Source organism: Pelophylax lessonae, assembly GCF_965119305.1.
Source record: "Pelophylax lessonae genome assembly, chromosome: 11".
Lineage (NCBI taxonomy): Eukaryota > Metazoa > Chordata > Amphibia > Anura > Ranidae > Pelophylax > Pelophylax lessonae.
The window spans coordinates 39,534,782-39,550,603 of NC_138778.1; the positions used below are offsets into that span (position 1 = coordinate 39,534,782).

The window sequence follows — 15,822 nt, forward strand, 5'->3', positions numbered from 1 at the left end:
GTAGAGGATTTGTACTAGGAGGAGTGACTTTTTTTGGGGAGGGGCACTTGTGTTGGTGAGATTTAGAAGGTGCGGGCAAAGATTTGTGCTGGGAGGGGGATTTCAGCAGGGGAGAGGATTTCTGCTGGGTGAATTTATGCTTAGGGGGTAAGCATGCAGAGTAGTGCTCAATTTTGTTTTTTTTTGGGGGGGGGGGGGATTTTTGCTGACACATAATGCTAATACATCTTGACGGGTGGGTTGCGCAGTTTGGCATGCTTGCCCTGGGCTCTAGGTAACCTTGTCCCAGCTGTATGTGATTCCTTTGCACTGCAGTGCTTTGAGATGCATTTCAGTGCTTTGGAACATGCTAGGGTCCTTTCACACGGGGCGGATAGTTTTTTGATCCGCTCCGGCACTTTTTTTTTTTTATTTTAAGGACACGGATGACACTTGTGTCATCCGGTCCGTATGTCCGTTTATCATCCCATCCGGTTGCGGATGATAAACGGAGATAATGCATGTCAATGGGATTGCGAATGTCAGCGGATGACACCGCTGACATCCGTTTTTGCGTCCGTTCCGGTTTTTTTAAAACTGAAGAAAAATAGGGTTCTCTTTCGTTCAAAAAACCTGAACTGATCGGAAAGGATGCAAATCGGATATCAGCAGATGGTCATCCGCTGACATCCGTAATCCTATTGACATGCGTTATGTCCGTTTTTCATCCACAAAAAAATGGGACATACGGAGCGCCCGTGTGAAAGGACCCCTACTCTGTGCAAAATTGAAGCAATGTTCTTTTCGTATTGGTATAAACTGAAGCCAAAGGCTATAAGGCCAATAATCTTGTTCTTTCATTTGGACTGCGTTGGGCAACACTGCCCCAAAAAAGATTTTTAAAAATTTATTTTGCAGTACGAAGAATGAAACAGGAGGAACTGGAACACACAAAGGTGCCTGGGAGCACCCAGAACTCCCAAGTGGACAGAACTGGGAATTAGAGCAGGGAGATCTCGCCCTAAGTAACCAAGACATGTAAGAAGTAGGGATGACATCCGGCATGTTTGCCACCTGAGCGATACCCGCCAGGAAGCTGTCACAGTCTTTTGCCAATCATAAGCAGCCGAGGAATTACCTGCTCTGCAGACGCACTTATAAAAGGAGCGTGTATATGTGCACCTGTGGGACAAGGACAGGGAAAGCATTTGCCTCCTATGATTGGCCAAGGACATACTAGGTTCAGAACATGCCTGTGCTCATCCCTTATAAAAAGTCATGGGCTGGCTTGGAGCCTCAGCCTCCACCCTCAAGCCTCTTTCATATGGCCATAGAGATGTGGCAAAAGCAAGTCTTTTAGCTGTGTTAATGCTCCTTTACTGCTTGCCAAAGCACTAGGTAATGAAAAGGGTAGCAGGTTGACGAGACAGGAAACACTAGTGTATTAGCATTGCTTCGCGACACTTCAAGAATTTTATGGCAAATCGCGTTCCCTAGGCTCCATTAAACTCAATTAATGTGCACCAAAAATGGACAGAGCTGCTCCAGACTCTGGAAGGATCCCAACAATAATGTTGGGATTCACCAATAATCCTAATCAGCAGCTGGCTCAGCCTCTCAGCACGAGAGCCTGAGCCAGCTGCTTATGCCCACTGTCCCGCCCAGCACTCCAGTGAGCTCTGGAGGGGCAGAGCAAAGAATGGTGACTGACAGTTACTGATCTCTGTTTAGAACAGACTCCAAGCTATATTCCACACTCCAGATTTCATCTCATTTCCTGTATATCTCCAAACTGTAGAGAAACAGCTGGGAGAAAGAATAAAACGACATGCACAGCTCATTGTTTTTCAAAGTTGGGCAAAGTTTAAAGGGGCATAGTTCAATAGAATCTGATTCTAATCATAGTATACACTTCACAAGTGCCATTGGTCAGTAGAAAAAAAATGTCCAGTGTCTTTGGTCAGTGGAAGAAAAATGCCACTATGCTAGACTGCCAATGCATTTTTATCACATGATCAGAAACAGGAAATGAGGATAGGTTTTCTGGAATTTCCTGTATGGGCGTTGGTCAGACACCTGCATCGGATGCTGAAATGCTTGTTCCAGCACCTAGTGCCGGGGCATAGGGTGGTTCTGCAGGAATTCAGATCAAATCCTGGGACAGTCCTGTGGAGATTGAGATGTTGGGTAGTGTACAGATGAATAACAATCTAGCAAACCCGCGTATGTGTTCTACGGGTATAAGGAGCTAACATACTTGTACATACTGTATATTGTTATAGTGCTTACCCCCAAAGGAGGGGCTAGAAATTGCCCAGGTTCTTTTCCCAGTAAATTTGCCCCAAAGCCAGGCACACATTCACAGTCATTCTTTTCCTCAAAAACCAGTCTAGGGTGTTCTTGATGTTGTTTGTATTTTTAGGGGAACTGAAATAGGGTTGTGGAAAGTGAGTGGGATATTCCAAAAATAAAAATTATGTTCAGGTTGAGGATAGTAAATTCCTTTCTGAAAAGCTAAAGCAGAAGTCCTTGCAATAGCAAACTGTGGCCTTGGCATTGGTAGAAGCAGTTAAAAGCAGGCTTCTTACTTTAGAGCATCGGTGTCCAACCTTTTGGCTTCTCTGGGCCACATTGAGTGTAGAGAAATGTTCTCGGGCCGCATATAAAATATATACTATTAGTTAAGCTATATAAGTAATAAAACGCCACCCCCCCCCCCCCCCAGCACTAATTTAACACAACTAGTAGATGATCCCCTCCGAGGCTGCCTCTGTGGCTGTCCCCCCGACTCGACTTCCTTCCTCCTCAGCAAAAAAATAAATAAATTGTCATGGGCAGTGGGCCGCATTGCCTGCGGTTCTGGGCCGCATGCGGCCCCCGGGCCGCAGGTTGGTCATGCCTGCTTTAGAGCAACCAGAGAAGAGTCCCTTCACAAACAACTAGATTAACTGAGCTCTTCTGTAGTAGAAGCAGTTAAAGCACAGAAGCAGGCTTCTTCCTTTAGAGCAATAAGAGCAGAGCCTCTTCACAAGGAATTAGACTGAGCTCTTCAGGACACCAGGTAATGTCCCCTTTAGTCAAACACACACAGCTGACTTTCAAGCACAAGAGGGGTGGCAGCAGCCCAAAAGTCTCTAAGATTTCTCACAGCAGTCTGTACTCATGAAATGTCCATGGACAGTTGGTTGCCTTCTTCCAACGTCCAAGTAACTCTTTTCTCCTGTGATACCAGACTAGATCTTCAGCAGAAAGCTACTCGATCAGCTCTCTGTAGCGTTAGCATCCAGGACCTCCGGTGGCCCACTTGAGGCCTTACAAACAGCAAGCATATGGCAGCGTTGCCATGGAGGGCAGTAGCTCTCAAGGCTGCGCTAGATGTGAGCAATGTGTGTTAAACCAAAAGGAAAAACACAATGAACAAAATACCTAATAAATATAAATATGCACAGTGTCTGGTGTCTTCTCAAGTGTTTTATTATGTTGAGTTGGTAAGGGTATTACCTCTCTTTTCTTTACACGTGGGTGCCAATAGGGATTTGGTGTTTGCACGTCCTCTTCTTCACCTTCATTTACCATCAAGAAGAATTCAGCCTTTTTTCATTTTGGACTTGTTTTGGACTGCACATATTTCCATAGCACATTTTTGTTCACATTGTGTCATAATATCTGTGTATATTTATATTTATTAGGTATTTTGTTCATTGTGTTTTTCCTTTTGGTTTAACACACATTGCTCACATCTAGCGCACCAATATTTTGCACATCATACGTTTACTTTATCAAGGTTTAAGTTTCGGTTGCTGCTGGAGATTAATTTTTTGTTTGCGCACCTCATTCTTTAACAGCTCTCAAGGCTGGACTGATCCTTTGCAGGATAAGACCCAGAAGCTATGTGACTGAGGGTATTTATACAGACTCCAAGCAGCCTTCATGACCATCCTCCCTGGGATTGGCCAGGGCTGTATAAATATTCATGCTGCTATCTGCATTGCTCCACACCTATGTTCCAGAGAGTTCTCCTGTTCTCTGGAAAGCAGAGGAAACAGTAAAAACTAGCAGATGCTGAAACTCCGAGCAGACCTAACTAATCACATGCAGCTGCACTGATTACAGTGGACACAGCTAAATTTACCCTACACAACAATTACTGCCACACAATTTACCTAGCAAACAAACATACAGCTCCACTGAACACAGTGAGCCAGCACTAAATCTAACTAATCCCAGCACTTATTTAAGAGGGTGCTACATTGTAATAAGGAATATTTATACAGTTGTTAGGACTAGGATTAGATGCCAGAAATAACCACATTGTTTACACAGTTATAAAAACTCTGTTTCGATCTATGTATATGGGTTCCCTCTATACTTTTAAATGCAGTTTCCTCTAACCTCTGCTCTGTTCGGGATGATCAGAATTGATTTAAGACACCATGGGAGACTAGTTTTTCTGATATGCGGAGATAGCTATGGCATTTAAAGCACAAGTCTAAGTTAAGTCTGCAACCCTCCCTTGCAGTAACCTACCAAGCCACCCCAAGCCCCGCCCCGGCATTTAATTAAAAAAAAAAGTGCCTTATATAAAATACCTTTTCTCCAGGGTTTTTATGGTCACTCCCTTAATGGGTGGGATCATCTTCTTCGTCTTTTCTTGTTCACCCATGGCTGGTCCTCAATGAAGTAAAACTTGGCTCTACCATCATTGTCAACGCTATTCTCTACAGTATTGAACTGTGAGTGAAGGTCAATATGATGACACATTCCCAGGGGTAGGCGCAGGAAGACCTGGGCTCACAAGAAGTGGGGTAAATGATGATGGGTGTTATTCCACCATCATGGATTAAAGAAGATGCAAGTGACAGCTTTAGAAAAGGGTAAGTATTACAGCAAAAGCTGCTTTTCTATTGTACACAGTGTTAGCAATTTATTTAAAAAGTCTATGTAGAGTTGGGATTTAAAGCAGGACTAAAGGCAACATTTTTTTATTTTATTTATTTATTTATTTTTTATTTTAAATAGGGTAAAGCAGGGGTATCAAATTGGCGGCCCTCCAGCTGTTGCGGAAATACAAGTCCCATCATGCCTCTGCCTATAGGAGGCATGCTCGAAACTGTAAGCCTTGCAATGCCTCATGGGAACTGTAGTTCTGCAAAAGCTGGAGGGCCACCAGTTTGAGACCCCTGGAGTAAAGGATATAACCCTTTTCAGATTTTTTTTTTCTATCTGTATCCCATTAGGGAGATTTCCATTCACTCCCTGTCCCATAGCCAGGTACACAGCTCACCCATGTACAGTGGGAAGCCAGCTGTGAAGCCACAAGGCGTTACAGCTGGCTTGCCATACTAAACATGCCGGTGTCGGGGACCCTGGCCGGGTGAGGATGGAGCTGAAGCCTTGGACAGGTAAGTGTCCTTTTATTAAAAAGCCAGCAGTTACAGTATTTTTAGCTGCTGACTTTTATTTTTTTCCTTATAGGGTGAAGATCCCCTTTAAGGATGAATTACTCGCATAGTACCTGCAACTACAGAGGTCAATGAGGGCTTGATTTCAAACTACTATTTAAGTTATTACTTTAATATCCTGAGCAAACTTGTACTTTTACCCTTTTCTTTAAAGAAATACAAGACAACAAAGCCATCAGTAAGAAAAAAAAGACATCACAATTTTATTGGACGCTCCATTGCAAGACATTTCCCAAGAATACAAACTGCTTTGACCCCCTCCCCAGGAACATTTACAGCAATAAATAAAGACAGGGTCATTATAAAGAGGACGAGACTACATCATCTGTACCGTGGGGCCTGCCGTAGGAGGCAGGGCACAACACTGCTTGGAGAAGGGAGTGTATTCGCATAGAAATAAGTGAATTCAGAGATCTGTAATCCATGCCAGTATCTCCGCAGTTTAGGCGGTTAATGAGATTACATTTATGGTAAAACACAAATGTCTTTAGAAAATGGCTGGAGTTCTGCATCTGTGCGGATGGTGTTCTTCTAGCTATGTGTAGGGACCCAAAACACTCCACTCTGATACTGCTTGTCGAGGTTTGTTAGAGCACTATTTGATGCATATAGTGTGTATGTGGAACAGGGTAGCGGAGAAGGGATGAAAGGAGACTCCAGCAAAAGAGTAAAGAGCGGGATTAGAGGCATGTACAGTCAAATAAAGGCATTGTTCTTTGATGTGCTCTTAGAGTCGTTGGCTGCTCACTCTCTCACCGACTGAATGTGCTCTTCAGATCAGCAATGTTGAAGCCCAAAAGGTGGAAGGTTTTTCATCTAGATCAACAGCAACCTCTGCTTGGCCTTTAGCAAGTCCAGAGTTCCCAGGTCACACAGGGGCTGCAAATGACCAGAGCATCTTCACACACCACCCCGTCTCCCCAGGCCAAACAGGATCAGAAGGAATTCAGGTATTCCAAGGCAACTTCATATACATATTTATATTGCTCCTGAGGGGGAAGAATGGGACATGTAAGGAAGAGAATGGTATAGACAAAAAAGCAGAAATAAGAAGGAATTGCAATCACAACCTTTTTAGTTTTGCAAAGAGTGTGAAAGGGAAACTCTGTCAAGTTTTCATCCTAGATAGATAGATTGGATGTGCCATTTGGGTATGGGATGTTTTCTGGTAGGTAGGCAGCTCTCTCCAGTACAGTGGTTATTCCCTTGGAGGAGGAGCACCATATTATTCTAGCCCAGAAATGGGTTATTGATCACAGTCTTCATTCCAAATAGTAAATGTGCTTCAGGGGCTTTAGATGTCCCCTTACATCAGGGCTTAATGGCTTTTGACAATAGTTGGTGTCTGAACAGATGATTCTTTGTGTAATTGAGATTATATCAGGGTTTTAAAACCTGCCCAGGCTACTGGTCTAGATTTTTCTCCCAGTTTGGGTCCCTGTTGCATAGAATTACCATTACCATTGTCTCTTGAACAGGATCTGATGGAAGTCACTACAATGTGAATACAAACAGCAATAAAAACTTGGCAGAGGTCCTGAACTTCTCCATTCTATGAGAAGACTTGCTTCTATCCCTGACTGTACATTCGTTAAGAAGATTTGCTGTTACTCTCTGATCTGGTGCAAGCACAGGAGGCAAATTTTCCTAATGGGGGTCACAATGGGATCAGAGAAAAAAAAAATGACAGAGGTTTTCACTGCTATATCCAAAATAAAAAAAGAAAATTGAAGCTTGCTATTCCAATCCTAAACTGCACATATATCCAAAACATTATTTAGTTTTGGATAATGTAAGGTAAAGGCAAAACCCCTGCCAGTCTATTTTTTTTGCTGTCTGTGTGCCATTGGGAAAATTTCCCTTTGCTTCTTGTCCCAGAGACGCTAAAGGATGTTAGGAAATCTTCCAAAGTGAGGGGAATTCTGCTGTCCCTGGAACGTGTCCCCATTGTAAGATTTTCCCCTACCTTTGCAATGACCACACACTGCAAGACTTAAAGCGGAACTATACTTCACCCAAGCAAAACACTATTCAATTCATTTTTAATAGTCAAAGCAAACTCCCCCATACATCCATGTCTCCATGCTTTATTTTTCTGAAAAATCACTTTGAAAAACAACCCCTAGCATTTCTGGCTGTGGCCATCTTGAGTAAGGGCGGGTGATTCATGTTGCATTTACTTCCTGGAATCCATCTGCCTTTAGTTTAGGCCTGCAAGTGTTCTGTCAGATGAGCAAACCCATCAGATCAGATAACGGAAGTGATGTTCTGTCAGCTGCGCATGCGTTCCACCGCTACCAGGTTTGCTAATCTGACAGAACACCTGCAGTCAGTAGGCGGCAGCAGACATCTTACTACACTGAGCTATGTCCTAAATTTAGCAATAAAGTGAGGGTATATAAATAATTATAGTGTATTGACATCTGTGATGCTGTTTGGATTTTTCATTTTGAAAGCCTAAAGGTTTAGCGTCGAGCAGTGCGGGGTGTACCAACATGGCCTCCACCACCTTCCTACTGCTGGCGTCCAGCTTCTTTTAAAATATAGCAGCTGCTGAACAGCCGCTATGATTGTTCTTACGGTGCAGGGAATCGCCAGCAGAAAAAGAAGATATCTGAATGATGCCTGTAGCTTTCAACTTTGTTGAAATCAATTATCCCCAGTATCTCGGCACTGGAAACTAAATATCCAGCCTAAGAACCTCACTTAGCATTGTAATATGTAATATTATGTAGATGTTTTCATACTTGCATTTTAAAGCTGGACCCCAGGCAAAACAGCAAGGATGAAATACATACAAGGAAGCTGTTTTACCTGTCAATGGATTTGTAGTTTTGTTCATGCAGACCTGAGATGCCAGACAGCATATAGGTCACTCACCTCCACACCCTTAGACTAAGATAGAACAATGAAGGCAGCGCAGTTTTATGGAGGATTGAAGGATTGGGTAGTTATAACCTTTGGGTGCACCCCTAGACAAAATGAGCAGGTAACCCATGCAGTGTGGGCACAGCCCCACTGCATGGGAGATTTTTCTTTTTTTCATGGAGTTATGCTTTAATTAAAACATGACAGTTTTCAGAGATTTTTAATATCAGTTTGAAGTTCAGCTTTAAATAGTACCAAAAGTAGGGTGATCAGACGTCCCCGAACTGAGGACACTGTCCCCGCCCCAAGTCTGTCCCCAGTTTTGTCCCCAGATTCGACGGATTGGATTTAAATTTTGCTGCCCCATCCCTCAATGCCTCCCTTTTTAGCCTGACTGTAGCCTTTTACCAGTTAGCTATTATTACCTGATTATTTATGTTGGAAGGTATCCTACGTGTTGTTACTATGCAATCTTTAAGTCCCCGTTCACACTAAGGCGACCTGTAAGGCGACCTGGTCGCCTCACAGGTCGCCGTAGGTCGCCTTCCATAGGGAAGCTGCGGACCCGTTCTAATAGGAGCGACACAAGTCGCTCCGACTTAGAAAAAGGGTCCGGAGCTTCTTTGGGGCGACCTGGAGGCGACCGCCATAGACTTCAATGTTATGAAGTCTATGGCCTCGGAGGTCGCCCCCCCAAGTCGGATCGCGGCAATGTGAATGGGGCCTTACTGTTCTGAATTGTTCATTTAAATTGTTATTGTTGAACCAAAACACTTTGGTAAGAATAAAATACAAAATATGCATTGAAAAGTTTTTTCTTTATCTTATCTTCTTAACATTTGGTAGTCATATCCCAAAAAAATTGTAAGAGGTATCTTTTTTTTTTTCTTAACTCATGGATGAAATGTGAGAAATAACATATAAATTAGTGATCGACCGATATCGGTTTTTCCTTGCAGATGTCGATATTTTGGCCATTGCATATCGGTATCGGCCGATATTTTCGTACATTTAAAAAAAAAATATTTTTTTATTTTTATCACTTGACAGGTACTCTTGTGGAGTGATCAGGGGGTCTAAAAGACCCCAAACCCCTCCTCTGCACCTACAGTAAAAGCAATCAAAAGCCAAGTTTGGCTATTTTGAATGCTGTCATTTTTTTTAATCTGGCACCGAGTACACGGAAGTGATGTCATGACATCACTTCCATTTTTTTGCATGGAGACCCGATCAAAGCCGAATGCGGCTTTGATTGGGTCTTCGGCAGCCGTGCAGGATGGGACGGGATACCCAGGCGAGCCGTGGAAGGCAGCGGGAGGGGGGACGTCCCCTCCCACTCCTTGAAATGACAGCCGAGCGGCTTCTCAGCTGCATCAGTTGTCATTACAAGACAGCCGACCGTCGGCTATGGACGCCGGTACCGGGGTGATGCCTCTAGCTGCAGGCATCACTCCGGTACAACACTTTTTCGAAATATCGGCAATATCGGTCACCTTGGCGGCTGATTCTGATATGAAAAGTGCATATCGGCCCTCGATATATCGGCTTTGCCGATAATCGGTCGATCCCTAGTATATATTATACAATCATTCCATAAACAAATACCAAATACACTGCATATATCAGCCTTTCTCAACTTTTTCAACACAGAGGAACCCTTATAAAAATTTTAAGGTCTTAGGGAACCCCTGCTAAAAATCACTATATTTACAACTCCTGATACGTTAGTGTGATGGTCAGTGGGATGAATGTTCCTTACCCTTGTGGACATTGGGAAGAATTATCTTCTTCCAGACAGCTAAAAAGATGAATGGTGTCAGGGGAACTTATCTGAGAGAAAGAAATTGCTCGTTGCTCAAGGAACCCCTAGCAACCTCTGGAGGAACCCTGGTTGAGAACCACTGGCATATATAATTTTAGGAAAATATGCTTCTAAAATAGTTTACCATTTGCCAATAAAAGAAAAAATATGTCCCCAGGATTTTATTTAAAAAAAATCACCTTACCCAAAAGGCCATGGGGTTTATAAGTTATGTGATGGAACTTTTTATAGGTGGTGGTAAATAGTCCCCATCCAGCACCTTGTCACTCTGTGAGTCTTATTTCCCCTGTTTACCTCTAATCGCTGCTTTTGGATGAAGCAGGGTACATATTAAGCAGCACTATAGTAAGGATTATGATTTCAGATGGACATTGCTTGTGACAGATTTATTTCTTTCTGCCAGAAATGATTTAGTGTATTCCTTATTTGTTGCCCTGTTGAGACAAGGAGGCAGCAGGGGGCTCGTCACTCACCAGCGCCTCCACCATATTGGCCTTGTTATTCCGCAGGGTTTTCACGGTGTGGAACACATCGATGATGTTCTGCTGTTGGATCATCTCGCACACGCTGCAGATAGCACAGAACGTTCCACTGCGACCTCCTCCATTCCTGGGAGAAAACAGAATCCGTGTCATACATATATCCACGGAACAAAACTGAGCATGACTTTCATCAGAGACTAGATCTTGCAACGTTCAGCTTGGTAGACAATAGGTTATAAAAATATAGTTGTGGGGGAAGAATACTAAAAAAAGATACAATTTATTTAATGCATTCTTATATACGTCATGTACCGATTACAGGAATTTTTCTCTTTCACATAATAATGTGTCAAAAATGAACTATAAAAGACAATTAGATGTAAGAAAACTTTTGTCTATATTAGTGATGTAGAAACAGGGCTTGCAGTGGTTACAGTAGCCATCCAACAGATAGACAGCAGAGGCCTTGTACCATAGGAGTGCACAGTCTATTATAACATAAGGTAGTGCACCCTAAAGCTCAGACCCACGTATGTGTGTGTCTACAAATATATGGCCCCAGCACATTGATCTCCCTGCTGGTACAGTGAAAGAAAATTATAAAAGACAATTAGATGTAAGAAAACTTTTGTCTATAGCAGTGGTGTAGAAACAGGGCTTGCAGTGTTTACAGAAGCCATCAAACATATAGACGAACAGTATGTCATGGCGCTCTACTAATATAAGTAGGTGGTAAATGAAGACAATTACAAAGGATGGTATGGGGGGAATATACAGCCTGACGAAGGAGCATGGATGCTCTGAATGCGCACCCTTCCTGCTCCTCCTAAACCAGATGTGACATCATCGGCTCTGAAGCCGGAACACGGCCACGAGTCACACACCGCCGCCGGACTGCGGGCTACAGCTGCTTAACACCAGCCTCCCCCCAGGACCGCTCCTACTCCGCGCTGCACCCATTAGAATGGAAGCGGATGAACTATCATCCTGTATTATGCCGACAGACCCTTATTTTAAAGTGAGTCTCTATATTACTTTTATTCAATAAATACTACACTAAGGCTCCATTCACACCTGGGCGTTTTTGAGTGTTTTTCAGCTCCAAAAACGCTCAAAGAAAATGTTCCAAAACGCCCAACAAGTAAAACCCCATTCATTTAAATGGCCCCTGTTCACATCTGAGCGTTTTGCAAAACGCCCGTAGCTGAAAAAAGTACATGAGCTTCTTTTTGGGCTGATTACCAGCGTTTTTCATAGATGTCAATGCCTGCCTCCAAAAACGCCTGAACAAAAACGCCTGAAAATCGCGGTAAAAATCGCAAGTAAGATCGCGGTAAAAAACGCGGTAAAACGCTACGCTCAAGTGTGAATGCAGCCTAAATACTACCCCATCGGCTCGGAAACCAGAACAGGGCCGCGAGTCACACACCACCGCCGGACTGTGGGCTACAGCTGCTTACCACAGCTGCTTACCACCAGCCTCCCCCCAGGACCGCTCCTACTCTGCGCTGCACCCATTAGGATGGAAGTGGATGAACTATCATCCTGTATTATGCGGACAGACCCTTATTTTAAAATGAGTCTCTATATTACCTTTATTCAATAAATACTACACTAAATACTATGCCATTGGCTCAGAAGCCGGAACAAGGCCGGGAGTCACACACCGCCCTCGAACTGCGGGGTACAGCTGCTTAGCACAGCTTTTTACCACCAGCCTCCCCCCAGGACCGCTCCTACTCTGCGCTGCACCCATTAGGATGGAAGTGGATGAACTATCATCCTGTATTATGCCGACAGACCCTTATTTTAAAGTGAGTCTCTATGTTACTTTTATTCAATAAATAACCTACTACACTAAGGCCAGCGCCGCTTTCCTTTGTTATCAAAAATTAAGACAGCAGAAGCCTTGTACCATAGGTGTGCACAGCCTATTGCATAAGGTAGTGCACCCTAAAGCTCAGACACACGTATGTGTGTGTGTCTACAAATATATGGCCCCGGCACATTGATCTCCCTGCTGGCACAGTGAAAGAGAAATGTGTAAACACTTCTCTTATGGCAGAGCCGGTAAGAGGGAGATCCTTCCCATCTTCTTGCTGGCACACAGGTCGATAATGATAATGCACACTGGGTGACTATGGTGTGCCCAAGCACATCTGGAAAACCCTGTGCACATGCCTATGTATTGTACTGTGCTGCTGTCCAACGGTGTGGTTAAAAAAAGGAGAACTTTTTTTCCGGTCTGGTGAAAATGTTGACAGGCTAAATTATCTGTCAGATTTTTATTGCTGTGTCCTCGTTGGGTAGATCTCCCTCTGCTTTTGGTCCCAGTAGCAAAATATAAAGGGATAATATTCCAACAGACACATAGGGTTGATTTACTAACCTATTCAGCCCAAGGAAGGTTTACCCCCCCCCCCCCCCCCTTCATGACCAGGCAATTTTTGCAATACGGCACTGCGTTACTTTAGTTGACAATTGCGACGCTGGACCCAAATAAAACAGATGTCCTCTTTTTCCCACAAATAGAGCTTTATTTTGGTGGTATTTGATCACCTCTGCAGTTTTAAATTTTTGCGCTATGAACAAAAAAAGACCAACGATTTTGAAAAAATAAAAATATATATTTTTTACTTTCTGCTATAAAACATACCCAATAAAAAAATCTAAAAAATATCACATTTATACATCAATTAAGGACAATATGTATTCTGCTACATGTTTTTTGTAAAAAAAAATCTCAATAAGCTTTTATTATTTGGTTTGCGCAAAAGTTATAGCGCCTACAAACTATGGAATATATTTATGGACTTTTTTTGTTTTTACTAATAATGGTGGCGATCAGCGATTTTTAGGTATACTGCAACATTGCGACCGACAAATCTGACACTAAGGCCCCTTTCACACTTATGCGACCTAACAATCGTGTGATTTTAGCATGATTTTGCTCTAATTTTTTTGCCATGATTTTGACTGGACTTGAAGCAATGCCATACCGAAAGTATTCGGCCCCCTTGAACTTTGCGACCTTTTGCCACATTTCAGGCTTCAAACATAAAGATATAAAACTGCTGGCGTCTGAAGTTATCATTACCCATGAGACGGGAGCTACAGAATGGCAATTGAGGAGATTCTCCCGCAGCAGCCACCAGGAAAGGCACCCCCTCATGGCCGAAGTGAGATAGATGCGTTGATTCCTGTCTCCTGGCATCCATTGCTGCAGGAAGCCTCTCTGGAAGGGCCGCATCCTCCACAATGCCCACTTCACCATTGGGACTGTGGCTACCAACGTCCCGGCGACTCTCAGGCACTGACGGGCAGTGAGATGGAGGAAGAGAGAGCGAGAGGAATCCTGTTTTGGATTACTGGAATTTTCTCTTCGGGCAGAGAGACAGTGCCTCTTGCTGTATTGAATTGAGCCCCGAGAAACACGAGGGACTGAGTGGGTACCAGGTGACTTTTCTCCACATTCAGAATCCACTCGAACTCCTGGAGAATAGTGATGACTTGACCCAAGTGCTCTAAGAGTTGGGACCTGTCTCCCAGGTCGTCCAGTTAATGATGCAACTAGATACCACTGACTCTTATCAAGGCTACTACCGCCAATAAGACTTTTGAAAATGTGCGAGGCGATGTTGAAAAACCCAAAGGGGAGACAGGAAAACTGAAGGTGGTTCTGATCGATGGCAAAGCGAAGGAACCGCTGGAAACTTCTTGCAACGGGAACATGAAAGTAGGCCTCCTTCAGATCTATGGACGCTAGCCAGTCTCCTGGTTGGACCGACTGCTGAGTAGTTAACAGTGTCTCCATTTTGAACTTTTCTCTGCTGATAAACTGGTTGAGATGCGTAGGATCTATGATGGGCCCTTATGAGAGGTGTGCAAACATTTGTCACTAACTACAAGAAAAGTCTTACCTCTGTGCTTGCTAACAAGGGTTTCTCCACCAAGTACTAAGTCATGTTTTGCTTGGGGGATCAAATACATATTTTATTCACTGAACTGCAACTCTGTTTATAACATATGTATCATGTTTTTTTCTGGATTTTTGTTTGATATTCTGCCTCTATGACTTAAAATACACCTATGATAAAAATTATAGATCTTCCATTTCTTTGTAAGTGGGCAGATTTAAAAAATCTGCAGGGGATTAAATAAGTATTTTCCCCACTGTATATATATATATATATATATATATATATATATATATATATATATATATATATATATATGTGTGTGTGTGTACAGTATACTGTATATACATGGAGTTCCCTTCAAATATTGTTTTGCCACTTTCTTGGCATGTTTATGTTGTCTTGAAATTTCCTCCAGGGTATTTTCTCAGCATTCTGTCAATCTTCTCACTCTAAAGTTCAGAAGGTGAAAGATCAAGATGCAGTAAAACTTGCCATGATCTTGCCTTTACTCACCCTGCCTTTCTTCTGTAGATACATCTAACACTTTCTGTTCTGTTCTATGTCCTATTGGAATATAATCTGAGCCTGCAGGAAGTGTGCAGTGTAGAAGATCATGTTTTCTTCAGTAACACATCTATCAAGCATAACCAGTGTGTTCCCAAGCTGTGTATACACCACACATTTCTTTATCCTTTTTTCTAAGAATATGCCAGATTTTTCTTTTGTTTTAGTAAATGCATTCTCTTTATTATTCCTTTTTTTTAGACTGTCTTGGAAAAAAAATGTTTTCCTGACAAACTCCATGGCAACATACGTTTGGGTATAGCCCCACCTCCTCTCCTACCCTATAGAACATCAGTGTTCCTTTTTTGTCCTCCTCTGGAGCACCTGGAGGGTGCTTTCCTACCTTGGAGCTCAAGTTAGGGTCAGGCCTGGAGCAGCCATGGAACGTTGGGTCGCTGTACCTCCCGTGCTCTAAGCAGGGTCAAGGGTGTAGGAACCCACACAAATCTGGGGGGGGGGGGGCAGCATTTTTACTCGCCAGGTATATGTACCCCAATGATTGCAGAGTGCCCACAGCATTGTACCCCAATGATTGCAGAATGCCCACAGCATTGTACCCCAATGATTGCAGAGTGCCACAGCATTGTACCCCAATGATTGCAGAGTGCCCACAGCATTGTACCCCAATGATTGCAGAGTGCCCACAGCATTGTACCCCAATGATTGCAGAGTGCCACACAACATTGTACCCCAATGATTGCAGAGTGCCACAGCATTGTCCCCCA

General features: G+C 43.2%; 1 protein-coding gene across 9 annotated transcripts in view; it reads right to left on the bottom strand.

Moving 5' to 3' along the window:
- Nucleotides 1-5,631: 5,631 nt before the first annotated feature.
- Nucleotides 5,632-15,822, bottom strand: part of PTPRT (protein tyrosine phosphatase receptor type T) — a 677,999-nt gene continuing 667,808 nt past the window's right edge. For all 9 annotated transcript variants that reach the window (XM_082271827.1, XM_082271826.1, XM_082271832.1 and 6 more), the window contains 2 exons: nt 10,605-10,740; nt 5,632-6,430 (listed from right to left, as the gene is read on the bottom strand). In XM_082271827.1, coding sequence (XP_082127953.1) covers nt 6,377-6,430; nt 10,605-10,740 — 190 coding nt within the window. In that variant the 3' untranslated portion in view covers nt 5,632-6,376. The remainder of the gene's footprint in view (nt 6,431-10,604; nt 10,741-15,822) is intronic.